Source organism: Lutzomyia longipalpis, chromosome 1 (assembly GCF_024334085.1).
Source record: "Lutzomyia longipalpis isolate SR_M1_2022 chromosome 1, ASM2433408v1".
Classification (NCBI taxonomy): Eukaryota; Metazoa; Arthropoda; class Insecta; order Diptera; family Psychodidae; genus Lutzomyia; species Lutzomyia longipalpis.
This window is the reverse complement of record NC_074707.1, coordinates 17857059-17883467: the sequence shown is the minus strand read 5'-3', so window position 1 is coordinate 17883467 and position 26409 is coordinate 17857059. Positions and strand designations below refer to the sequence as shown.

General features: G+C 36.6%; 1 protein-coding gene across 2 annotated transcripts in view; it reads right to left on the bottom strand.

The window, feature by feature from the left end:
- The window catches only part of LOC129794793 (E3 ubiquitin-protein ligase TRIP12), a 31023-nt gene that overhangs the window by 3540 nt on the left and 1074 nt on the right, over nucleotides 1–26409 (bottom strand). The window contains exons 1-8 of one of the 2 annotated variants that reach the window (XM_055835664.1): nucleotides 24490–24605; nucleotides 14912–15055; nucleotides 12844–13619; nucleotides 6421–9904; nucleotides 5614–5836; nucleotides 5312–5489; nucleotides 2412–3947; nucleotides 2132–2320 (exon numbers count right to left, since the gene is read on the bottom strand). In XM_055835664.1, coding sequence (XP_055691639.1) covers nucleotides 2132–2320; nucleotides 2412–3947; nucleotides 5312–5489; nucleotides 5614–5836; nucleotides 6421–9904; nucleotides 12844–13619; nucleotides 14912–14966 — 6441 coding nt within the window. In that variant the 5' untranslated portion in view covers nucleotides 14967–15055; nucleotides 24490–24605. Of the gene's footprint in view, nucleotides 1–2131; nucleotides 2321–2411; nucleotides 3948–5311; nucleotides 5490–5613; nucleotides 5837–6420; nucleotides 9905–12843; nucleotides 13620–14911; nucleotides 15056–24489; nucleotides 24606–26409 lie in introns of those variants that run through there. The other variant, XM_055835654.1, reaches the window with a different exon arrangement.

Genomic DNA, 26409 nt, shown 5'->3' with positions numbered 1-26409 from the left:
AGCGTGCGATCAGTACTCTAAATGTCAAAAAATTAAAATTTTATTACCAAAGGCGAAAAATTCCCATACAAAAAGTGAACCATTTTTGCACTTCAACTTCAAAACAAAGTAGACCGTGTACAGGGCCTGAGGTTTTATTTATTAATGTTTAGTTTGATAAATAAAATTAAACGTTAGAAATGATCAATGCGTAAATAAATGTCAAACGATTACAAATCAAACTTAAGAAAAGGATTATCAAACAGTGAAAAACAATTGTCAATAATTTAATAGAAACATCAAATAGGTCAAATAGGCTAAGATGAAAGTTTGACAACTATTAATGTTTGACGTTCTTTCTTTAACGATTAACGCTTATTCTAATTTTTGGCATATCTTAGCCTATTTGATTTATTTAACGTTTCTATTAAATGATTGACAATTATTTTTCATCGTTTGACGATCATTTTCTATTGTTTGACATTTCTTTGTAATCGTTTGACATTTATTTAAGCCTTGATCATTTCTAACGTTTCACACTCTATTTCTAACCCATATATTCAAAGGAATTTTTAAACTGATAAATCAAATATGAAAAATTGTCTATAAAATTCAATTATCAACCGAAACTCTAGAAAATTGCTCAGAGTTTCAATTCTTTCGTTTGACTTTTCTTTTTTTTAACATTTGATATTTCTTTTAATAAAAAGGGATGGTATAACCTCTTTTTCTGTGAAGAAAAGTCACTTTTTGTTGAACAAAATGTATGAGGAATTCTCGAATCTCGATCAATCTCGACCGATTCCCGAGAAACACTTTAACTTTTTGTTATATTAATAAGTTATTTCGATAATGAGATAGGGATCAATCGAAAGCTAATTAAATGTACTTTCGATTGCAAGTGGAATTGTGCAATTTGATCCCTTCCTCTGATCGGAAGAACCTGCTGCTTCACGAAAAGTACTGATTTCTCGGGGATGGGCATCCCTCTGTTTTAATACGATTGACGCTTATTCTACCATTTGAATTTTTTCTGACACGTGACATTTTTATTAAAACGTTAAAAACTGTTTCTAAACTCTTGACGTTTCTTTTTCCTTTTGACATTTCTAATAACCTTGGACATTTCTAACGTTTGACGTTATTCTCATGTTTGACATTTATTTTTCTAATATTTGACATTTCTTGTATTACGCGTGACAGTTTTGAAATTGTTTAGAAATCAATTTTTTAAAATTAAATTTCCCGTATCTAGTTTTGAGTCAGATAAACTCCCCTTACCTTTTTGTGTTGATTTTTTAAAGAATTATTTAGATATTCTAATGCGTTTAATTTTAAGGAACTTTACAAAAATTTTAATAAAATCTTCAATAACTTTCAATTCCTAAAACTAATTTTTCCTGCAAAAGCTTCCTCTCGAAAATAAGAGGAATTAAACCCCCTTTTGATACAATTTTCTCATTTTCCTCAAAATACATTTTCCACAAATTAATTTCTCCTCTCCTTGCAATTAAATTCACGCGCTGAATGAAAAACATTTGCTCCGGCAGATAGTAAAAATACGTATATAAATTAATTAATTTCCCTGAAGTATCATTAAAATTCAAATGAGGAAACAATTGTAAAGGCTAAAGGAAAAGCAATTAGGAATGATTTCTTTCACTGTTACGTACACAAGGCGACACAAATTAATTGACAAAGTTCCAATTTTATCGAGAGATATTCCTCCCCAAGTAAAATTTTCATTTTATCATGAAAACTCAAAGAGTTAAAAATTAGAGAAATTTTTTGCTTTTCCAGGGGAAAAAAAAGAAAACTTTCCAGCTAACAATAATTTATTAACATTTCACTGGAAAGTGGATTTAATAATGAAAATTCCGTTGAAATTGAAATTTTCCCAGAATTAATTTTATTTATTAATTTTGCAGGAAAAATCTTTGAAAGAATTTTCACAACAAAAATATCTATTAAATTACCAGAAGAGAGCAAAGAAAGAATGAGAATTTTTTTTTTATTCAAAGAAGCCCCACTATTGGAATTATTTTTAGCATAGGTACACAAACTCATGCAGAGAATCCCAGAATAAACCACAAAGGAATTTAATTTTACGATAAAAAAGAAATGAAGGAAGAATTTTTCAAACAAAACTTACCTTCTCAGTCTTCTCCATTGCATCAAAAGACGTCGATTGGAGGATTAAATCTCTCTGTCTGACAATCTCCTGCAGACGCACCAGTGTTGTTTGCACTTCTGGTGCAATTTGTGCTAAATCCTGCAGATTTAGGGCATTCTCCTCACCCAACAGCCAACGGTAGAAAGGAATTGAAAATGGAAGATCCAACTAGAAAAAAAAATGGAGGAAAATTTAATTAAAAAATTCTCTTTTGCCAAAGACTTTTTAGCAGAAGGAATAAAAGGAGGAGTCAACTCACCATTCTGCTGTCCATCACAGCCTTTGCCATAAATTTACCCAAAAACCGGAACTTCCCCTTCACCCGATTAATCTGCTGCTGCTTTGCAGTCTTACCGAGTGGAATGGGGAAGAGCCCATGGGGTGCATTGACATACGTCACAGCCGGTGAATGTGGCGGCAGTGGGGATCCCATCCGATTCTCCTCACCAGCCCCACTCCCATGATGGGATTGTGGTGATGCCTCCGTGTCGAGCATTTGATCCGATTGCTCAATCAACATATTCAAGCTGCCCTCATTGCTGATAACAGCTGCCACCCCACTACTACTCAACTGTGAAGATTCATCCTCAATCTGATTGAGTCCCGATTTCACTACATCCGCAATTGTTGATGATTGCTGCTTGTAGCTATCACTGCCATTCCACAGGCTCAAATCACAGCGTTGCAGCTCCGTGGAGACGAGAGCATAGAATTCCAATGTTGGCCCCAAGCCCGTTCCCACTTCATTCTCATATTGAATCTCAAGGAGGGCTTTTGAGTGCCCAAAGTCCTGAATAATCATTTCTGCCTGCTTGAGGATATCCTCGCGGGCAATGGCACGCTTACGGCGATCAAGACGTGGCGTCACACGTTCCGATGTATCACCCGTATTGAGATCCGGTGTTGTATCAAGGAGACGCTGAAGGGCACGATCGCGATCAAAGGACACGGCATAGAAGAGCAAATGTCGCGTCTCAAAGGGAAACAAGAAGGGGCACACAGTGGCAATTTGCTGTAGCCACTGCGGCAAATTCCCCGTCATTATCACAAGGGGATCCTGAAGTTGACGATTTGCCTTTGCTGTGATCTTTGAATGCACAAATTCAGACTGTGGAATGATATTGGCATGAACAACTCCACTATACAGGTAGGTCCAGTGCCGATTGAGCGCATTAACAATCCGCAGCATACACAGTGCATCCAAGGCGGCATCTTGCACCGTAACCACCTCATTTGGCAACAAAGTCACCAGGAATGGCGTCAAGGGGGATGAGATCATGGGAACAGTTCCTTCTGTCCAAAATTCCGTCTTCTTCCGACTCATCTTTGTTGCTGAGCTCTTTCCACTCTTCTTCGAACTCCCACTACTTCCACTCTTATTGCTCCCCACGGCCGAATCATCCTCCATTGGACGATAGTAGATGGTGTGTTGCTGCACCCAAATACTCGCATTCCCAATGGGGGTCTCCGTGTCCGTATCCGTTTCCGATTGATCATTCACAAGCGGTGAGAATTGCTTAACTGCCTGGTACACCGTCATATTGTACGGCAGCACATGCTCACCAATGAGGAATTGCAATTTGTGCTTAAAGCCACCCTGAGACATCACAACAGCTGCCACATTGTCATCAATATCCTCCTCGGAGTCCTCCTCGGAATCCACACGAATACCACCGTAGCCACGTACCACGAGGTACCGCTCAATGGCCTGAACGAGGGCAAGTGGATCAATTTTCACCGTGCCACCCTTCCATTGGCGCAAATTCGTACAATCCGGATGTCTCTGCAGGTTGCACTACACATTTTGCAAAAAAAAATAGATCAACGTCAAGATAATGCTTTGTTACAGCTTTCTTTTATTATTATTTTGAGTTCTTAATGTTTGTTTTCTTTGAAGAATGTTAAATTTAAGAAAAACAATCTTTTTTTGCATTAAAAAAAACTTAGAACGATTTTAAACTTAGCTTAGAATTAATGAGTTATTGATGAAGTAAATTTTTGAAAAAAATTGAAAATTAGAAAACTTTATAATTTGAAAAAAAAAAAAACTTTAAAAGTTAGAATAAGAATCTCTCTGTAAATTCGGAATCAATTTCAAAAGTCTTTTTATAATTTAAAAAAATGTTTTTAAATTTTTTTTAATCTTCCAATTCTTTACTAAAGAATAAAAATTAGAAACTATGAAAAAGGTTAAAAATTTAAATAAAATAATTATTTTCTTTTAACTTTAATCATAAAAAGTCAAAAATTCATTAAATAGACATGAAAAGTTATTTAATAGCTCTAAAATTTCACCAGAAGTTTCCAAAATTTCTATAGAAGTTCTAAGAGTTTATAAGACTTTAAAGACTTTTAAAAATCATTAGGGGTTCTCAAAATTTCACTAATGATCCCAAATTTTTATTAGAAGTATCATTAAATCATTTAGAAACTCAAAAAACTCATTAAAGGGGTGTTGTAAAGTCTGGAGATCCTGAAACTTACAAAGATGTTCTGAAGTTCCAAGAACTTATTTACTTCCAAAAACTCATTTAAGGTTTCAAAAAATTCATTTAAGGGTCTTCAGCAGATATGTTCTTGAAACACCCTAAGTTTCAAAAAATCATTTAGGGAATTTAAAATTTCATTTGAACTATTATGAGCTTATTGAAAGGTCTCAAAAACTCATAAGCAGTTCTAGTAAAGTCTAAAGGTCCTTAAAAACCTTAACATCCTAAAACTTTAGAATAAATTCCCAAAATTTCACTAAAAGTGTCCAAAATTACTTCAGAATTTTAACAAAAAAATTGATAGTTCAAAAAAATCTTATTAAGATTTAAAAAATTCATTTAAATGTTCCAAAGCACTTAATTTTGCATTTTTTTTTTTTTCATTGGTAACGTCCTATTTAATCATTTAGATATCACGAAAAAATCATTCAAAGTTCCAGTTAACTCAGAAATCTAGGATCTGGGAGATTTAAATCAAGAATAATTTTTATTAAAAGTTCTTAAACTTTAAGTCTTTATCTATCAGTAAAGTCTAGAAAAAAAACTTTGAAATTGTCTCAAAATTTCACTAAAATCTTCAATGTTTTAATAATTTTTGCTTTAAAAAGTTCATTATTTTTCATTTTAAAAAATAAAATAAAAGAAAAAAAGAAAGATCTCTTACACTTACCTTGAGCTGGTGGGTATTGAAGAATTTAAGGGCACTTGTATTGGATCTCCCCCCAACACCAGCCGGAAAGTCGTGCACTTTCACGGGAAACTGCTCCAGTTGCGTAACACAACCATTCAATTTAGCTACGAAAGCACTAAAAGACACTGGATTGATTGTGGCAAGTGGACCACAGAAGCTGCAACAAAATCAATGAAGAGAAATTTTGAAATATTTCACTTAATTTCAGTTTTTTCTTCTAATTTTTTGTTGTTTTTTTTTTAGTAAAATTTAGTCAGTTAAAATGAAAGAATAAAACTCACCCAGCGTCGAGTGGCAGACCAGCAAAGACGTGCAGGAATGCTCTCAGTCTATCATCTCTGGACACAATTCCCTGTTCGTTCGCCATGAAATTCAGCATGGCCTTAATCAATCCTGAGTAATTAACTTCAAATGGCGAAATGTCACTCTCAATGAGGATTCTCTGGAGATCATGCAATGCATCAATGATCTCTCCTGCATTGCCATTCAGCTTTAGGATTACGTCTTTTGTAACAAAAAAGAAAAAGATTTTTTTCAGCAAAAATTTCTTCTTTGCAAAAAACATGCAAATTAACCGTCCGTGTGACCAAAACACTTACGCGCATTGGGGTAGGTGACCGACCCCATATACTTTTTCGCAAAAAAAGCAACTTCTTTCATTCAAATGAGTTTAAATAGATTCCTTGGTACTCCCTAAGAAGTCTTTTGTTCATTTTAGAAAACAAAAATAATTTTTTCAATGGATTTTTTGAAGATTTTTTCAATAATTTTTTTGAGGTTAGAAACGTCTAGAAAGAGACAAAGATTGACAATGGAAGAAGACTGGAATTTTGACCGTTACACCAATTTTTGAATTTCCTCTTCTTACATTTTTGTTAATAACTTCTTTTCTAGTGGTCGGATTGAGCTGAAATTTTTACACAATCTTCTCAGATAACCAAGGAACTTATTTCCAGAAGCTTGATTCTATACATCTAAGAACAAAGGCGCGATTAATTGAAATATAGCGCTGGGGTCAGTCACCTACCCCTCACAGTATACGGAGGTTTAATCAATTAGGTGGAAAGAGAAACTAATATTATTATTACCTGAAAGACGTGCCAGCACCATTGATGCCGAATGAATTGACCCAGAGGCCTCTTGTTCGGCATATCTCTGCACAAATGAGATAGCTTGCTCACGTATCCATTGGCGTGCCTTCTCACGATTCCCAGCAGCAATGAGATTGGAATTCGATGGGCTCTTGCTGAGTGTACTCGAGGAGCTTGTGTCTTTGGTGAAGGATCCATGGCTCGACTGTCGTCCCCAGCGTGCTGGATTCAGTGATGCCAGGAAGGACGTTGTCTTGGACGTCCCGCCGAAGCGTGAACGTGACGACGTGGATGAACTCGATGGGGTATTGCGTCCACTTGAACCGAGAGTTGTGGCCTTATTGAATAATTCCTGCATTACGGACGATTGCGTCACAGCGGCCGGAGCTGATGTTGACGTTGTCTCATCCTGACGGGATTTCGACGAACGCCCCTGTGGCTTTCGTTTCGGTGGCACTTTTCGCTTCAATATATCCGTCATCTTTGTCTGCATCCCCGGCGTTTGTGTCTGACTGCGATCCACAATACCCGAATCGGTGAGATTTAGCAAATCCGCATGATGATTCTGCGACAAATGCTGAATGGACGTATTGCTGGTGGAACTACTATCGGTACTCATGGGAATTGGGGTACTACTATTGTAGATTGATGTGAACAACAGGCTACCATTGTGCGGTGAAACAGCTGATGTGTTCAGCCCGGAAACGGTGTGACAATCCAGCTGGAGACTAGTTGACATGAGACTCGTTGAAGCAGCTCCACGTCCACCAGCACTCGATCCACTTCCGCTGGACATTGATGAGAGATGATTGCTTGTTCCGGGTAAACTTACAGCCTGTTGAACGCCTGCGCCACCACCACTTGTCGATGGCATTGACATGGTCATCTTTGGCGTTATAATCATTGTTCCACTCAAATTCTTCACATGTTGCATATTATTGGCAATCTTCGATGTTGATGCGTCAAAATCAAAAGCATTATTGTGGAGACCACTTGCACTTGCCGGTGCACTCACACTCCCCGGATTTGTGATGAGTTTCGGCGATGGGTTCGCACAAATGGGTATAGTTGGATCGGCAAGTTGATGAATTTGATGCATAACCCCTTCCCGGCGGAAATGTACCCCAAATACCTCCGGGAGCTTCTGCATGAGAATCTCAGCCATTTGCAGGGCACCAACGACAATTCTCAAGTCATTCGATGCCATCATCCCGGCAATGTGCGATGAAACAATCTGATTTTTCAGCACATCCCTCAGGAGGTCAGCATTTGCAAAGAAAACCATCCGGAGGAGTGCCCGAAGGCATTTATACCGCACCGCTGGGCCAGCTGATGAACTATACACCTCATACAGGACTGAGAAGAGATTCTTCACAAATTCCGCCGCTAATCCACGTTCCTCCTTCAAGCACGCTATCCGTGCGTCCCTATACGCACTCGGTGGTCTCATTGCAAGATTCACCGTACCCGTGAAACTCACCAAATCTCCCGTATTTGTCTGAACATCGTGACACACAGCACTCAAATGTTCACTACTTGTTGGGTTAATCTTCCTCTGAACGGACCTCGTTGTCCCCGTATCCTCATTTATCTGCTGCATCGAATGGAAATCAATGGTGTACGTCCTCCCGAGTGCACTGAGACTTATCTCATCGTCACTATTGAGATGAGCTGCCTCAATCATGCGTGAATCAATTGCCGAATAACTATGCCATACACCACGATCATCACGCCATTGCCATTGAATTTGATCTTGATTCCCCCCACTTGAGCGTTCAAGGAAGATATCAACGGCAAAGATTCCATCTGTCGGTAGACGTGGCATTAGCTCACCAATCAAGCATGTAATCTCATACAATTCCGACGGGCTTCTCGCCACAAGCTCAACATCTGTTGCTGCAATGGGATCCGCACTCCCGGTCAGGAGGTACAGCAGAGTCGATGCAATGTCATTCTTGAGGAGCGTAATAGCCAAATCCGGACAATTGGCACACATAACACTCAACATACGCACAACATTTGTAAATGTGCCCGAATTGAGTACAGTTGGTGTCACCACGAGCAATTGTTGGCAATTCTTGAGCAATTCCATACTTGCAATCTCCTGCAGTTTCCCCGAATCATGTTGGAAGCTATCAACCAAACGATAGAAGACACTACACACACTCTCAACACACTTCTTATCCTGTTGCGCCAAAAGACGCGCAAGAAGTGGCAGGGAATCATTGACAAAATGAAATTCCTCCGTGTGCAAGTTTAAGCAACAATTTGCCGTTATAGCCAAGGCGGCACGTTGTGCGTTGATTGAGAAAAAATCGAGATATGTTAGACACGCAGCAACACCACTTGCCTGCAGTATAGCCTTATTGTGACGCCTTGAAAGAATCTCCAATGCCGTTAAACTCTGCTCTGCCACATCCATACACTGAATCACCTGAAGTTTCTCCAAAAACACGGGAATTGCATCCACAACCGTTGCCGATGATCGCGGTAGGGCTTCCAGCATGTACGCAAGGGCACGACATGCATTATTCATTATGTCAAAATTATGTTCCATTCGCAAGAGGGTGATCAATGCTGGGACAACTTGCTTAATGGGGAATCCCGCGAGGGTATCCTCATTCCCCATCACGAGCATCTGACACATCTCAATGGCTGCCTGCAATTGTTGACTCTCATCCTGCGATTGCAACCCCTGCAGCAATTGCTGCGCCCTCGATGAGCTATTTGCACCCATTGAACGGTGCAGCAGATGATGCATACGCGGTCCAAGGGCCCCAAACAAATGCGGCGGCACACCACGTGCCTCCAGCAAGGCCTGAAGACGCCCCACCTCACTGTCATCACTCTCCGAATCCGGATGCGGTGGCATTTGCCCACCACTTGTGGCACTACTCGAATTCGCAGCGGCACTCGATGAGCTCGCACTGCTCGTTGTTGGTTGTTGCGTGAGTAAATGCAAATTTGTCGCATCGGCCAAACCGCCGCTGCCGCCGCCACTCCCTGACGCCCCTGATGCACTCGATGACGTCGACATGAGACTACTCTTGTGCAACTTCACCGTGGGATTTGTTGTGTCCACCCCGCGTTGCCCGTCGTTCGCCATCCCACCGCCTTGTTGTCCGTGTGACGTTGATGCCGCCCCGGAACTATTGTTCACGTCAATTTGGACTCCCTGTCCACCACCACTTGTCGCAATTTGACTGCCTGATGAATTATTGTGATGATAATGGTGCGATGAATGATGATGATGGTGGCGCGTGGATGTACCTGTTGTCACACCACCAAGTGTGGAGGATGTTCCAGCACCACCGGTACTGCTGCTTGAAAACTTTGACGATGTCGAGGCGCTGCTGTTATTCTGTTGATGTGAAATACCTGCTGTGCCACGACTATGGGAGCTCACACAGGAACCCGTCGTTGCTGCTTGCGATGCCCCCTTGCCACGAGAACTGCGTTTTAGCAGGCTTGGTGGGTGCCCCTGTTTGCAGAAATGGAAAACAAATCGAGAGAAAAAAAACTTTAAAATTCAACATAAAACAATCAGTTGCGTGGTAATGGAAAGAGAGGGTGTTTGGGTGGTGTCTAAGCCCTTTAAAACAAAGTTGAGGCAGTTCTTGGTTTCCATTCGAGGTCAGAAGGAATGATTTTCAAGTTAAAATGCAAGAAAAAGCATCAAACGTAAGAAAAGAAACGTCAAATGATAAAAAACAAATAAAAAACATCAGAAAACTAATGTCAAAAGTTAAAACCAATCTTGAATGTTAGAAAATCAAAGGTTTTGACATTAAAATACAAAACGTCGAAGATCCAACAAAATTGGTAGACGTTAAAAAGAATTGTCTAATGTAAGAAAAGCTGTCACAATTTTGTTCTTGTTTCCTTGATCCAATTAAATGTTTTGTCAAACGTTAGAAAGATTTATTGTTAAAAAAAACAAATGTCAAACATAAGAATTGAAACGTCAAACAAAAAAAAATTCAGAAAAATTTTAGACGGTGGTCTAAAAAACGTCAAACGTAAGAAATGCCAAAAAAGGAATGTTAAACGTTAGAAAATTTATGTCTGACGTCAGAAAAATCCGTTAAACCTTTGAACAAGTGCCAAAATTCGTTAAACTATAAAAAGGTTGTTTGATATTCCAAAAAAATCTGTCAAGTATTAAAAAGAAAGCACCAAATGACAACTATTTTAATAGAAATGACAAATGTCGTTAGAAAATCCATGTCAAACGTCAGAAAAGATCCATTAAACGTTAAAAAAGTGCCAAAATTCGTTAAACCTTAAAAAGGGTCTTTGAAATGCCAAAAAATCTGTCAAACTTAAAAAATAGTACCTACCAAAAATTCGTTAAAAAAAGATCTTTCAAATTGTTAACTTTTTTCATCAATCTCAATCTTCATAAAATCAATTTTATAATACTTTTATTTTCTTAATCCACTCTTAACGCAATTTTGAACTAAAGAACTAATTCTTTCTAAAACTCTCCCTAATTAAAAATAAATCTAATTACGCCTCTGAAAACAATACAAATTGAATGTTGTTTTATAGAAAAAAAAAAAAACAAATATTGGGCCTTATTCAGCGACCAAGAAACTCTTGAAATTCGCTTGAAATCTTGAAATTTCAGTACAAAATTTAAAGATTTCAAGGGTTTCTTGGTCGCTGAATTAGGCCCATTTTGGTAATAATTTTAAATATTCCCTTCAACCCCTCATCGTAATATATAGAACGACAAAGTACACAGAAAATGTAAGTAAATTATTCGTGAGTTTTATGAGTGAAAAATGGGGGATTTTTCCTTCCTTGTTTAGATACCTTTAACGTACAGTCTCTGTCATTTCACTGATACACCACCCCCTTTTCTCACTTCACAATATAATGTAGCTACGCGGTACGATACGACGATGCAATTGAATTAAGGGGTTGTTGATCGTTTTTTTTTTCCTCTTTCGCACACACACGCAACGGTCGTTGACCGATTTCACTGCTGCTGCTGCTGTTGCTGCCGTTCGATTCGAGACGTGTCGAGAGACGGTATATAGAATAACTCACCCAACAGAACTATGTAGGAGAGAAATTCCATTTTCCAATTTTATCCCCCTTTTCTATCGACAACAACATCCTCTCTATTGTTGCTCAAGGGTGAACTCTTCTCTCATTTCTCTCGCTAAATTCTTATTTTGCAAATCATTCAATTATGTTCCTAATATCCTCTCTTTTTTGTGATGATATTTTTACAAAAAATTGTTTATTTTTGAGAAAATTTCGCTCTCAAAATGATGAAAATTAATGCAATTTCCAATGCCTTGAAACGTCTACTAAATCAATAAACGAAGGTAATTCCAAAAAGGAACAATATTGAGCCGCCCAACAGGGATGTAAGCAGGGACTTTTATAGATTAATAGAAAACATTTTATTAATAAAAACCTTGCAAAAAGCCTTTGAAAATGTTCTAAAATAGTTTTCCAAACTCAATATTGAATTATATCGGTATTGATTAACCTTCATTTCCCTTAAATGCTAAACACGTTAATATTTTAATAACCGATAACCTTGATAGAACCTCTCAATCATAATGATTTAGGCATTTAATGCAATGTTCTTATCAGCTTTAATTCCCTCAAAATAGAAACGAATAATTTTACTTCCATTTATCACAAAGCACTAAAAACAGGTTGGAAATTAAAATAAAATCATCCCCTAGAGAATTTTCCCCTGAATACATTCCTGTTGAGTAGATTACTCCCTTCTGCACCTTCTCTGCATGATAAATGCACAACAGCACATGGAGTCCACGTAGAAAATTAACTCCGTGCTAATTAATATCGGCAGCACAACAAAAACAAGTTAAGAAAATGCAGACAAAACGCTTTGTATTCCTTCTTTTTGTGCACCAAACGTTTCTTTGTTGTGAAATAATTTAAAAATAAAATAAAACATTTACTTTTACACCTTGCAACCAACCTGCTTTGGAATTCACTTCTACATAGAATTATAATAATAATTATAATAATAATGCGACACAATCACACACATTTTTGCTACATACTTTGAAAAAATTATTCTTTGCTCATTTTGAAAGTTTTCTTGCAGCAAATACGACCTTTAGTATTTTATGTATCGCCAAAATGACACACGCAATTTGTTTCTTATCAATTTTTGTGACTAAATTTGGGACATTTTGTGATGAATCACAAAGTTTTCGGTCAAGTTTGTTCCCGACAATGAGCTATATCGCAAGAAACAATCTCCGTCGTCCATCGAACACAACCAGTAGTGGTGTGCTGATAACACAAAGCCCAGAAAATCGTCTTTTTGTAAATGAGGCGTATATGGAGGGACAGACTTGAGGTTAAATGGGATTCAATAATTCATGCATGGAGTATAGCAGTGTTAAGAATGAAATGATAACAAACCTGCGACTCAGATTGATGATGCTGGGGCTCCCGACCACTGCTGCCTCGCGCTAAACGTGCCCCCAGGTTCGGGGCTTTGCTTGTGCCACTCGTTTCTGGATTTTGCTGTTGCTGATTATTCTCACGTGTATCAGACAATTTGAGACGCTTGGCAAAGTGTCCACTGCCACCACTTGATCCACTACCCTGATGCGGTGTCGATGTCGTCTGCTGATTGTGTGTGTCGTACACGACAAAATTGCAAACGGATTCCACCGAGGAAACGGAAAATGATGACGATGACGACGAATTGCCCGCAACGTCTTCGTCAATGGTTGGTAGGAAGGGTCCACCACGTGCCCTCTTGACTCCCCTTCGTGCCCCCACTGATCCACTACTACCACTCTGACTACTACTCCCCTCGGGTGATTGATAGAAGCTCGTCCTCGACCTTGTCCTATATGCAATACAATCCCGTGATCTCCTCCGTTTACCACCACCACCACCACTACTGCTGCTACCACTGCTTTGTTGTCTCTCTATTTGGGATTCTCTATCGAAATGTGAACTATTATTCCGTCCACTACCACTACCACTACTACTGCTACTTCCTGTCGTCTGTCTCCCGTCACCGTGATGATGATCCGCACTCTCGGCCACACTACTCAATGCACCACAACCACGGAGTCTCGAGCGTGTTCTGTACGCAATGCAATCCGGAGAGGGTGGTCTATTGTAGTAGTTGGCACGATGACGTCTCAAACGGGTATTTCTCTGTTCTTCTGTCGAACTACTGGCTGCAACAAAACACCAAAAACCAACAATTTATTCATTTCAAATAAAACTTCTTCATCTTAAAACACTCTGCCTGCGCCTATCGTCGTCGTCGTCGTCGTCAAACTCAAAATAAATATGTATATGAATGATGATTGTGTCGTCAAAAATTATTATCTATTTGCTCTTTTTCTCTCTCTCTCTCTTTTATTTTGTAAATAATTCACAAAAAGAGAGACCTTTCCCATATAGACTTGATGAGAGAGAAACAAGATTGAATGATAACGAATGACAGAAACAACTGAGAAAATTGCATCAACATTTTCTACATATTTTGCATGACAAAGAGAAGTAAAAATTAGCTAAAAATATCAATTTTCCCTTTTCTAGGAAAATTTATTTGAACAATTTCTGTATTTTGATCGTAGAGGGGTAGAAAATGGAAAATTTGAATTTTAGAATTAATGAAAAATAAAGAATAATTCTATTTACAGTACAAATTAGTATCAGGGGCATAGCTAGGGGTAGTATTTGTGGGTAGAAATCATCTGAAAGTTCAGATTTTCGTTTAGAAGTTAAAAGGAAGTATTAGAAGGCCTAAAATTGTAAGTCTGTCCCTGATAACGAAATGATGGTGAAAACTATCTAGTCCGTTTAAAATTTCCTTAAACCAGGTTTAAGTAAGGCCTAACTTTCTTAAGATAGGTCTTCGTTATTTTTTTTAACTAAAGCAAAAGTTTTTTTAGGCTGGAACTAAATATTTTTAAACGAGGCTTTTTGTTTTTAAATAAGCCTTAGTTTTCAAAAGAAAGTTTAATTTTTTAGGCTAGGTTCAATTTTTTACATATCTATATCTAAGTTTTTTAAGATCAGCTAAAGCTTGTTTTGGCCAGAACTGTTTTCTTTTAAACAAGACTTAATTTCTTTTTAAATAGGCGTAAGTTTCATAAGCTAATCATAATTTTTTAGGCTAGGCCTAACCTTTTAGGATAACTTTAAATTTTTAGGTTTAGATTAAGTTTTTAAGATCAGGTAAAAATTCAGTATGTTCTAACTTAAAGACCTGAAAAGCAAAACCCAAAAAAAAAACTTAAGCTCTACCTAAATTAATAAAGTTTAGCTTAAAAAACTTAAGCTTGATCTAACAAATGGACTATGCCGGACTTATAATCATTTTTATAAAGAATTCTGAGTTCAAATTTCTCTGCTGAGTCTCAGAAAAATCTTAAAAATGTAGAATTCTCAAGAGTCATCTTGTAATGACTGATTTCTTCAACTTTATAAAACAAACAAAATGATCATGAAATATTTTTACCAGTATGCCCCTCCGTCACTGCAGAGAGCGATTGATTTCTTACGGAATCGGCCATAGACGACACTTCGGTGTCCACTGTCCATCAAACATGCCCTACGCAAAATGCGGGGTCTTTTGCACTTTTTACCAACTGTTGAATTCAATCTGAAAAGAAAAGAAAATATTATCAATTTTTTTTCACTCCCTTTCAAATTTAAAAAATAAATAAACAAATTGAGGAAAAAACAAGGGAAAAGGTCATAAGAAATCTCCTGCACTTTGACATCCAACATCTTCGTGCTTTTAATATTTTAATCTGTATGTGAGAAAAAGAAAAAATGGAGTTATGGAAAAACTCGGTCGTCTTTCATGTACAAAGTGAGAAAATGTATCAAGATTGAGATTCTACTCATCCAGGCCCGAGAAGTAGAAGTAGAAAATAAAAAAAAATGTATAAATTGCTGTGTTAAAATTGGGACCCAACTTTGCTCATTTTGCTCTCAGTTGCGTCTCATTTCTTTCATTTTTTCTCTTTCTCGTATTTCTGGCTCAAATAATATTGAAGAGCTCGCGGTGAGTTAAATGCGTCCAGCATCATCTTTGTGAATCTCTCGCTCTCATTCATTTTTGAACTCTTTGTTATTGTTTTTTTTCTTCTTCTTCTTCATCTTTTCTCTTTTATACAAAATGAAAACGCATTTTCTTCACATTCTCTCCGCCTTTGGATCTTCTTTTTTCTTCCCAATGTTAGTGACCCACCACATAAAAACAAAACACACGATTACAGTTATCACACCACATAAGATTCTTTTCCCTCCCTAGAAACATAGTGGGGAGCATTATTATGAATCTCATCCAAACTCACATAATTCCAGAAAGTTCTTGCAGCAGAAATCTTCTGCCTGCCTGCCCTATTTATCAGCTAAGGGATCGTCAACAACTGATTTAAGGCAAAAACTTTGTGAGCAAGTTTGGCATCTAGCCTCTGCACATTGCAACGTACCTTGTTACAATTTTCATGGTCAAATTGTCAAAGAAATCTTTTGTAAAATAAAAATTCTAAAATCCTCATCGTCTTTGTGAATCTTTTGCCACTGGAGTACACCTTAAATCACCTTTTCTACCTGAGAAAATCCACAAAACGTTTAAACTCGATGGATTTTTCTTGTCTACCCGAATCACCTAGAGGTAGGTACTAAATAGAAAAAGGAACCACATTACGAAATGGAAAAGAATAAAATCAACGTTGGAAATGTTGAGCAGACAATCATAGTTCATTCTTGCCCCTCTGGTAGGCCTCTGTAACGTCATGGATCGTTGTCCTTCAGGCAGCGTCATGAACTTCTTCTCAGAGTTGATACACCCCCACACACCTAATTAGCGCCTCAATTATTAGAATAAACGCCACAGTGAAAATTTTGGACTGTGTTGCGCACACACGAAAGACCCCAAAAGGCACTCAACTAAAACCAGAACAAGGAACTTCCACAAAATCTCCCCATTAAAGCTTCTTTTTTTCAGCCTCTCAACAAACTCACAACCGAAAACTCTTTGATAGTTTAGTAGATTTATATTTTGGTTTAGTGGATCTTTAATATTCTTCAACTCTCGCTCTCTCTCTCTCCATCTTTTTCGGAATATCTGTGGCTTAGACTGTGGCTACATTATAGCAGGAAAAGAAAGAATCCCCCATGCAGACAAAATGAGAAGTACGATCAATAATAATTTTATATGAACCCTCAAAGCGCTCCCTCCCTCCCCCCCAGCTCAAACATTTTGGCATTATACAATGAAAAGAGCCATGGAAAGGAGGAACCATCCAACGAAATATTGTGAGTAATATATGTATATGGAAACAGAATTTTCCACTTTTCACCAACTAAATTGTTCTATATGTTTCCCACTCATGAATTTGGGCGTGTATGTGTACTGAATGCGGAAAATATTTTTCAAGTCACGAATGGGGAATATAGAGAAGCATAAAAAAAGAACCTTCAATATTTATGTCAGAGAAGAAGAAAAAAAATTCTTCCAACATCTTCATCTACATTGAGAATTGATTTAAAAAAGTGAACTTATCCTATTTGCCCACACATGCCTTTATCCTTGAGAATTTTTTTTCTCGAAACTTTTAACCTTCCATTTTGATTCTTTGTAGTCCTTTTTACTTGGTCCTGCTTACGCCAGGTGCGACATTCACTAAAATCCACCCTCCCTAGGCTATACACAGAGATGTGAAACCAACATTCGGGATGAAAGATGGAAGAAGTTCAACAATTGGGAATGAAGGAAACTTTTCTCCTTCATCTTTTCAACATCTCTTACTTCCACACTTTGTATAGGGTAGAACTTTCCTCACAACTTTATGCTCATGGACGGTACACGAAAGAACAATTAGGCAAATAGCAAATATAGTAATGTAGAAGTTACTCAGAAGTATTAGAGAGAAAGGTTCAAAAGAAAGCCTCTAAGGTGAAACCATTGCATGGGACAAACTACTTTTCTTCCATCGATTTTTGCAATATATGTAATATTTCTACATAAGATAAGATCAAGATTCAAGAGAAAAGATTTTAAGAGAAACCCCAAAATGCCTTTTGCAGAATTTTGCTATAAAGGTAAGGATTTTATTAGTGGCTTAAGCCGAGAAGGAGCTTAAGGGTGTAAAATAACCCCAAAAAATTCAGGTTTTATTTTAAGGGGGTTAGGTGATATAATTTCCAAACTAAATACTTAAATATTAGATTTGTTAACGTTAAAATCAATATGTCAAACGTTGGAAAAAAGAAATGTCAAATTAACAAAAAATGTCAATTCGTTAGACAAGAAATGTCAAGAACGTAGAACATTATAAGAGAAATAACGTTAAATATTGAGAAAAAATTGTTCAAATGTCAATCGTTAACAAATAAATATCAATCCTTAGAGAAGAAATTCTAACGTTAGAAATGAATCGTCGACAAGAACCTGCTTGAAATTGTTAGAAAAGAATAGTCAAACTTTAGAAAAGAGACATCAAATGTTATAAAATGAATTACAGGAATCACCTGACGTTGGAAAAAAAATGTCAAACCTTAGAAAAAAATAAACATTAATATTTGAAAGGAAAATACGTCAACCTATCAAAGATGAAAATGTCAAATTATTAAAGAAGAAACGTCAAACTATCAGAGAAGAGATGTCAAACTATAAGAAAAGAAACGTCAAACTATCAGATAAGAAATGTAAAATTATTAGACAAGAAACGTTAAACTATCAGAGAAGAAACGTCAAACTGTTAGAAAAATACGTCAAATGTCAATCGATTTAAAAAAAATGAGATTCCTGCAAAAGAAATCTCTTTCCCAAAAGTTAATTTCAATCACAAAAAGCACACTGAAGATATCTTTAGGGAAATTTCTCAGTCATTGAGAAGATGAAGAAGAAAAAAACTCCATTTCCTTTGATTTGTCGATATTTTAGCTGTGTTTCTTTCAGACACAGCTTTTGTGTACCGAGCAAAATCGAAAGTCGTCAGATCGGGCTCAAACTTGGGATGAGCACGAATTAGGGTCCCCACATTCCAAAAAACGTATGCGCCAAAAATAAGTTTTTTCCGGCCGGCCGTCCGGCCGTCCGGATTCCAAACTTAAATTGCAAGAGAACGGTGATAGATAAAGACTTGCGGTAAACGGCAAAGTTTAAATATCGACCTGAAGAAATCCGATTATGAGGTCAAATCCACCCCCCCACTCCCCCGTCCGTCATTTTGAATAACCTCAAAATTTTGTTTTCGATATATCTCAGCCCCTGTATTAGCTAAAAATCTGAAATTTTGATATGTTGTAGGGGCCATCAAAAGCTTTCCAACGATACCTCTATTTCGAAAATCGGTCAAGCCGTTTAGTCAATATGGCCGCCACAATTTTTCATCGAAAATCGACCATAACTCGAAAACGGCTTGACCGATTTTGATCAACTCGGGGTCAAATGAAAGATCTCAACAAACCCTACAACTCTCTAGAACATCCGAAGTTTCAAAAGTGACCGCTAGGAGGCCAAAAATCAAAAACAAAATTTTCGATGAGTTTTCGATGAATATCTCGAAAACGACGACATAAATTTTTTTCATTTTTTGATATGTTGTAGCTGACCATATTATCTAGCTTCATGCCAAAAATGAAGAAAATCTATGGATCCGTTCTCGAGATATAGCCTTCCAAAGTTGGCATGTCATATCTCGGGTTCTACAAGTCCGATCTTGATCAACTCAAGCGCAAATGAAAGGTTTCGTGAAACCCTACAAATGTCTAGAACATTGCAATTTCGAGAAATGACCGCAAGAGGCGCAAAAGTCAAAAACAAAGTTTTCGAAAATTTCGAACTCGAATTTTTCGAAAATGGCGACATAATTTTTTTTTCATTTTTCGATATCTTATAGCTGACTTCAAGACCTTTCAAACAAAAAAAAATTTATGAAAATCTATGGATCCGTTCTCGAGATATGGCCTTTTAAAGATTTCTTGGGGGATGACTTTTCAACTTTTCCCGACTTTGCGCGTATTTAAATTAATTCGCGTTCTAGTTTGCTCTCACAAAATTGGTACACTGAAAGAAACACAGCTCCCGTAAGCTTGGTCAGCTTACCAGTACATTTCTTTTTCAAGTCACCCAATTTTCTGCCTTCAGCATCACACAATTCCCAATGCCTTATCACATACATACATTTTCTCTTCTCTAACATTTTCTTCACACTCTCTTTTACCACTCTTTGTGTTAGTTGTATGGTACTGTACGTACATATATCCTCCCTTTCCTTTTTTGGCATTCAATTCAGTACAGAAAGATAGATAGAATCATCTACACAAATCTCCACAACATTGCTCCTTCATCCTCTTCCAAGACACATTTTTCTCCTTTTTTTTCTTTGCTCTTGTGTGAGAATGCGAATTCCATCAAATAGATTCAAAATGGACGGATAGTGAGTGAAGAAAAAAAAATAGGAGGAAAATTGTATGTCTCATCTTTCACTTTCTCAACCCACACAAAACATTTTCTCACACTCTCCTCTACATTATGTATGTATGCTCTTCTAGAGCAAGCAACCCAAATTAAAATAATCAAGTTGGTAAGTCTCACCAAATGTATGTAATGTACCCATCGTCTCACCAAATTGTCTCAAGTACTACATTTTCGATTTCAATTAATTAAGTATTCTGAATTTATTCCATATTTATGTGTATAATTTTCTCCTATCGTGACGCATTTTCAACCATCTGCTTATTCCTCCCCAAACCTCCCTCATTTTCCCGCAATTCTTCGGGTCTTTCTCTCATTCTCGTTGATTTCCGATATGGTGAGATATCATGTTGGATTAAATGGGGGACGCGCAGAGGCATATCAAAACAAGTAAAACAGAAGGGGTCTCACAGGCAGGGCACTGCACTCACTTTGCATGACATCGCACCCTCCATTAAGAGAAGACTTTCTCACATAATATTCTCAACACGTGCGTTTTTTTCACCTCTTTTTCCTTCCTTTCCTTTAGGCAAGAAGACAATTTTGTTGTGATGGAATGTTTATTGTTGATGCTGCACTGCTAACAACAACAACGAAAAAAGAAATCAATCCGCACTTCATTTTATTTTTATCATCAACCCCCTCAAACAAAATGAGACACGTTGCAATAAATTCGTGATATCATGACAAGGATTTATCGTCCATACTCTCCATACTCCATCAAAGCAAATATACAGCACACACAACCAGCAAACACCAACCAATAAGATTTACCACCAATTTGCGTGTGATGTTCACGACAATTTATGATTTCTACTAAAATCTTTCCGCAATCGTCAATTTAATCATCATTCTCCTTCTTTCTTTTTTGTTGCGGTTGTTGCTATATTCATAACAAAAATGCCAGCTAAATTAATCCGAGTATAGTTTGAGTTAAATTAATTTTATGTTCTTCAAGCTGAAAGTTCAAGGGAAACTTTTTCACATATCGATTCACTGGAAGTTTTTTCAAAGATGAATTTTTATTGAAAACTCTGTTCCCACAAAATTTTAAATTAATAATTTTTGGAATTACATTTCCGGAAATAAAAAATAGTAAAAAAAATATCATAAGTAATCTCATGTTTGAATTCTTAAGAACAAAATCATTAAGCACATAGCACAGTAGGTAGCGTTCTTGTCTTCCACCACGAAAATCATGGGTTCAAATCTCAAACAAAAAATCTTTTTCCCTTCGCAATTTTTAATATATTTATCCATGCGAATAAAGAGACCCAACAACGGAAACAAATTATCCACATAAAACGTAAGTTCAATGAATCTTCTAGTTGAAACTAATATAATCCACGAAATTCTGGTTAACAAACAAAGAAGTTATTATGTGAGTTGAATTTTTAGGGGATCTTTCTGTGACACTTTTGTACTCTTTCAAACTCACCGGTCTTTTATTCTCTAAGGCAGTCAGTGAGTTTTGCATAGAAGGGTCGACATGTGTGTCTCTCAAAAAAAGTTCGACAGGGAGAGGAAGAAATATGCGTAACCCACAGTTTGTATTTCGCGTATATATGTAATTTTGAATGCTGCGTATGGTTGGGAAAATTCTGTGTCTGGCAGAGTATCAGACACACCATCAATTGGGGTCACTAACCCCTTATAACTTATAAAGTAATCTCCTTTCGTTACACACTTTGCCACACTCTATACTGTATTTCTTCTTCTTCTTCATTTTTTTGCTGCTCTCCCTTCCGCACAAAATTGTGTGAGGTGAATTTGATGGCGTTTTTATCCCCTAAATTTTAACAATGGTGTTCCCCCCTCTTCCTCTCGACCCTAAATTATGTCTCCAAAATACAGAAAGTCACCTCAATTCCTTCCATATTGCTTTCCTACTGCAAAAAAATCCATCTGTATGCAATTTCAGTACATTTCTCAGGGAAGTAGAGTACGGACTTGTTCTTGTAACCCATGTTTACAATTTGCAAAATATCAACCCTCCATTGTCCATCTATTCCTTCCCTCTCCTTTTTCTCCCTCTCTCTCATTTTCCAGATGATCCTTTTGTATCCCTCGCTGTGCAACATTTATTTCAACATCATCCCTGGCAAACCTTGGGGGTACGCAGAAGGCGACTCAAATCCGGTGTCATGAAAGAGCATTGGCAAAGTCTTTGGGCATGTTTGTCTGTGTGTCTCTGGACACAACAAAAATATTACTCGATGGACTTGATTCAAGGCCTTTTCTTCATCCTCTCCTCATCCTCCTTTTGGACTCTTCTTCCTCCACTATATACTTCCACCAACTCCGGCTATATTCTCTTTCACACTCAAAGATGGACTTTAGGTCGCGGCATCGCAAGTTGAATGACTTGTTTTCAGTTTCTTTTTTTTTCGTTCCTTCTTATTTCTCATCCCAACATCGAAATCTTACGCTATATATACCCGAACATTAAATATATATATATTCCTCATATAATACAATATACCTCAACAGAATACTCAACAACGAAGACTGTATGCCCAAAAAGACCTCAAAAGTCGGGGCAGGTCGACTTCTCAAAATCTCCCCTCTCGCACCCATATGAGGCAAACAGGAAAATATTATACTACATACGTATATCTGGGATCGAACCACACCAGACGATAAGAGAAGGAGAGATGAAGAAACTTCAACAGAAAGGGGGTTGTTTTCTCAGCATCTCATGAGACGTATACTAGACACATTTGCTACACAAGTTCTCTCCTCTTTAGTAAATGATGATGAAAAAAGAAGAAGGAAACAGAGATTGTCTCTCTGTGAGGAATAAAGGGATGATTTTCACATCTTTGTCCCTCTTTTGATTGCTTTTCAACCTTGGCAGTCCCAATGAATCTACATCCTTAATGGTCTTTATTTGTTTTCTCTACGTATTGTGTAATGAATAAGAGATTCATGAAGATCAATAAAATATAAGAAAAAAAATCATTTTTTGAAAGTTATTTTGTCAAATAACAAAATCTCATTTGTAGGTGATTGAAAAGGAAAATTTATCAGTTAATTTTCACACATTTTCGCAACACACGCACATTACTTTTGGGATTGACTAATGGTGTGGAAGATGACTCAATGTTTACATTTCAGTTGTAAACAATAATGTTTTTTGACACTGCTGTGAGAAAAATTCATGGCAGAAATATTTCATGATTTCAGAAGAAGAACAAAATAGAAAAATAAAAGCTTAACCATTCCAGGATATTTTCGGAAAATTTTGAAAGGTATTCATTCTTATAACACAACTAAGAAAAGATAAAAAAAAGTAAAAATCCCATTCACAGAACTTACGGCTTATCATAAAATTGGGTTATCAGTTAAAATTTAAATTCAAATCATTGGAAGTAATTGGAATATTCCAAAGGATTTTTGAGGAATTTGGAAACTAGACAGAATTCAAGACAAAAATTAAGTAGACCTATTAGTACAAAAGGTACAAAAAAATTGTGTGATGATCAAAATTACAATTTAAAGCTAAAAATTATTGAATAATTAAATATTCTTAATAATAGATTCATCTACAGTAGAAATTTGGAAACTGCCAAGCTAATGAAGTCCAGGAAAAGGCAAAAAAATTCCCTTTTCTTTTTAAGAGTTCAGCAATAAAAAATATAAATAATTCTCTACCTTTTGCGCACATTCTCTACCAAATCAATAGGTAGAGAATGACGGTAATGTAATGTAACATTCCCAACACGGTACAAGAGTACTTTACGAAATATATATTTTGGCAATCAGGAAAAAGGCCATAAAATCGTTTGAGATAGGAAAATTGTCTGAAAATTCTGGGGCTACGATAAACTGTGTGCACCACATTATGTCCCCCAATTCTTCCTGGAAGATAATTTTCTCTCATCGCTCATATTGAATATTTAACGAGTCCGGGAGAAATGTTCTGAATTGGTGAGTCACAGAGAATCTTTTTTTTGAGACATTCCATGATGATTTGTTGGAAATTCTATGTGAGAATTTCACAATCATCTCAAAGAAATCTTGCTAAATTGTTCTTCTTCTGACTAACTTGAATGATGAATCTTGCAGGGGTTGCAAGATGATTTTGTGGTGCTTCCGGAAAGAGCCCCCACACCCTGAAAAAAATCCCTGAAGCTCCCTTTTTTCACGTATTTGTTAGGTTGAGGGATTCTTTTGGGTTTGTAGTGTGGTGAGAGGAGATTTCCCAATCACAGCCTAAATTATTAATTCTATTTTGAGGTGAATGAAAGAAATTTTCAGACATTTTGTGTGTCTTCCTCCCGGAACATTTGAGACGCAATACGCACCAAATCAATGAAAATTTCCGCACATCCACACCCGTCTACGGGGGATTTTCCCACGGGGAAATTCTTTCGTGAAATTGAGTGTTGGAAAATTGAGTGAAAAAAGGAAAAGCAGTATTCACGGCGAGAATAGACAGTAAAAATATTCAGGGCCATTTCTGGCCATTTCCTCGGTATGTTCGTGAACAAATCCGTAACATCTTGAGACGACCCATCGCACAACTTGTTCATTTTTTGCACACTTTCCCTTCAGGGACCACGGGAATTTCAACAGAAATCAATACGGGGGATACTTACGAGTCTTCTTGGGGGCTTTTGGGGCACGAAATCCACGTGAAAATCAATAAAAATCGCACTTTTTTGGGAAAACGTAACAAAGAGAATGGTTGCTGGGCGGAAAGAATGAGACGCACTGTGTTGTGTGTGAGTGAGAGGAGATGAAGTTTTCTGTCGAAAAACGGCAATTCAAAAACCATTCAAAAGCTCAACTGAATCGTGTTGAATTCGGGGCCCATTCGGCACGGTGCACGAACAAAGCCGAGGGCCGTTGTAGCAAGAAAAATAAACACCCTGAGAAAATGCCCCAAAAAGTCAAAGTCGTTGCGAGTGAAAATGCATTGGAAAATGGGGAAAAATGTCATGCTATGAGTACGTCATAGGTACGGAAATGTGGGGAGAAAATGCCTACATACACACAGAAAAAAAATGACAAAAAGTGGCAGTCAAATCGTCAATTTTTGCGAGTGGGCCACTCGCATAGACAAAATACGAATATTTCACTCGCACTCATTCGCACTATTTCTCGAAAATTTTCACATTTATTGGACCGAAATTGAACATTGAATTCTATAAATACTGATTTGCTCAATCACTTACATCAATTTAAAAGCAATATTTCTTCCATAAATAGCATTATTTGCCCAAAATAGATAAATAAAAATACAATATTAATTGATAAAATTGACGAGAAGAAAGCAAATGTTATAGCAGAAAAAACATTTAAAAGGTTTCTTTCACAAACACTAGCGCCGCGCGGAAATTGGGCGGAATTACCAATTTTACACATGATTTTTATTTTGTTAATTTTTCATCTGGAAAAACTATTAAAACACCAAAAATCATTATCTGATCTCATGTAAAGGTCCACAAAAATAAAATTTCTTCTCGAAAACATAAATTTTCGCATATTTTTTAAAGGATGTCACAACCGCGTCACAACCATAGAAAAACTAATTTCTGCAACAGAATTTCATGACGATATGTCGTAGGATAATCCATACTTTTTCTTTTTTCGTCATTAAATAATTTCATAATGACTTTCAAAGTTTGAATTATTTTTTATAATTAAAAAAAAAAAACAAAAGTTAATTAATAGACCCTTAAATAAGGCTGTGTTACAAAATCTTACGTCGCAGGGTTACTTTAAGATAACTTGAACTACTTTAGAAAGGATATTTAAAAAATATCGTCAAAAACTAATTTAACTTGATAATGTTTCATAAGACATTAATTTAACTTTATAAAATAAAATTTAAGTCAATCGGACGAACAATCCTAAACCGAAATGTCCGATCATAAATATTAAAGCTTATTATAAGCTTAATGGTAAAATATGAAAGTATATTACATAATATGGTTACGTTGATCAATTTTAGATAAAAATTTTTAAGCAATTCAAAAATGGCCGCCATTTTATCCGAACTTTTTTCCAACAAATGTAATGTAAAATAAATATTTTATTTTACAACCACGCTTTTTGGATGATGTTTCTCACATTTCCCATAACCATAAACTTGTATTTCACGCGAATATTATTTTTTTTATTTTAATTATTAATTTATTTGTTTTAATTTAGGAAAATATAGATCTTATGAAACGTTATAAAGCCCTATTTTGTAGAATCAAGGATATGAATTTAAAAAAAATCAATAATAGTTTGGTATGCAAGATGGCGGTCAAAAGAATTTGAGGGCGAAATCCCGACTGAAAATCCTTTCTAAAGTAGCTCGTGTTATTTTAAAGTAGCACTTTGCGACATAAGATTTCGTAAAACAGCTTAATTTAATTTTCTATAAACAATTTTTGGTTTTTTTTTTGTAATTATAAAAAAAATATTTGCAAAATTTTGTAAATGATTGGATATATTAAGAATTTATTCAATGACGAAAAGAGAAAAAGGTATGGATTATCCTATGACATGTCGTCACGAAATCTTTT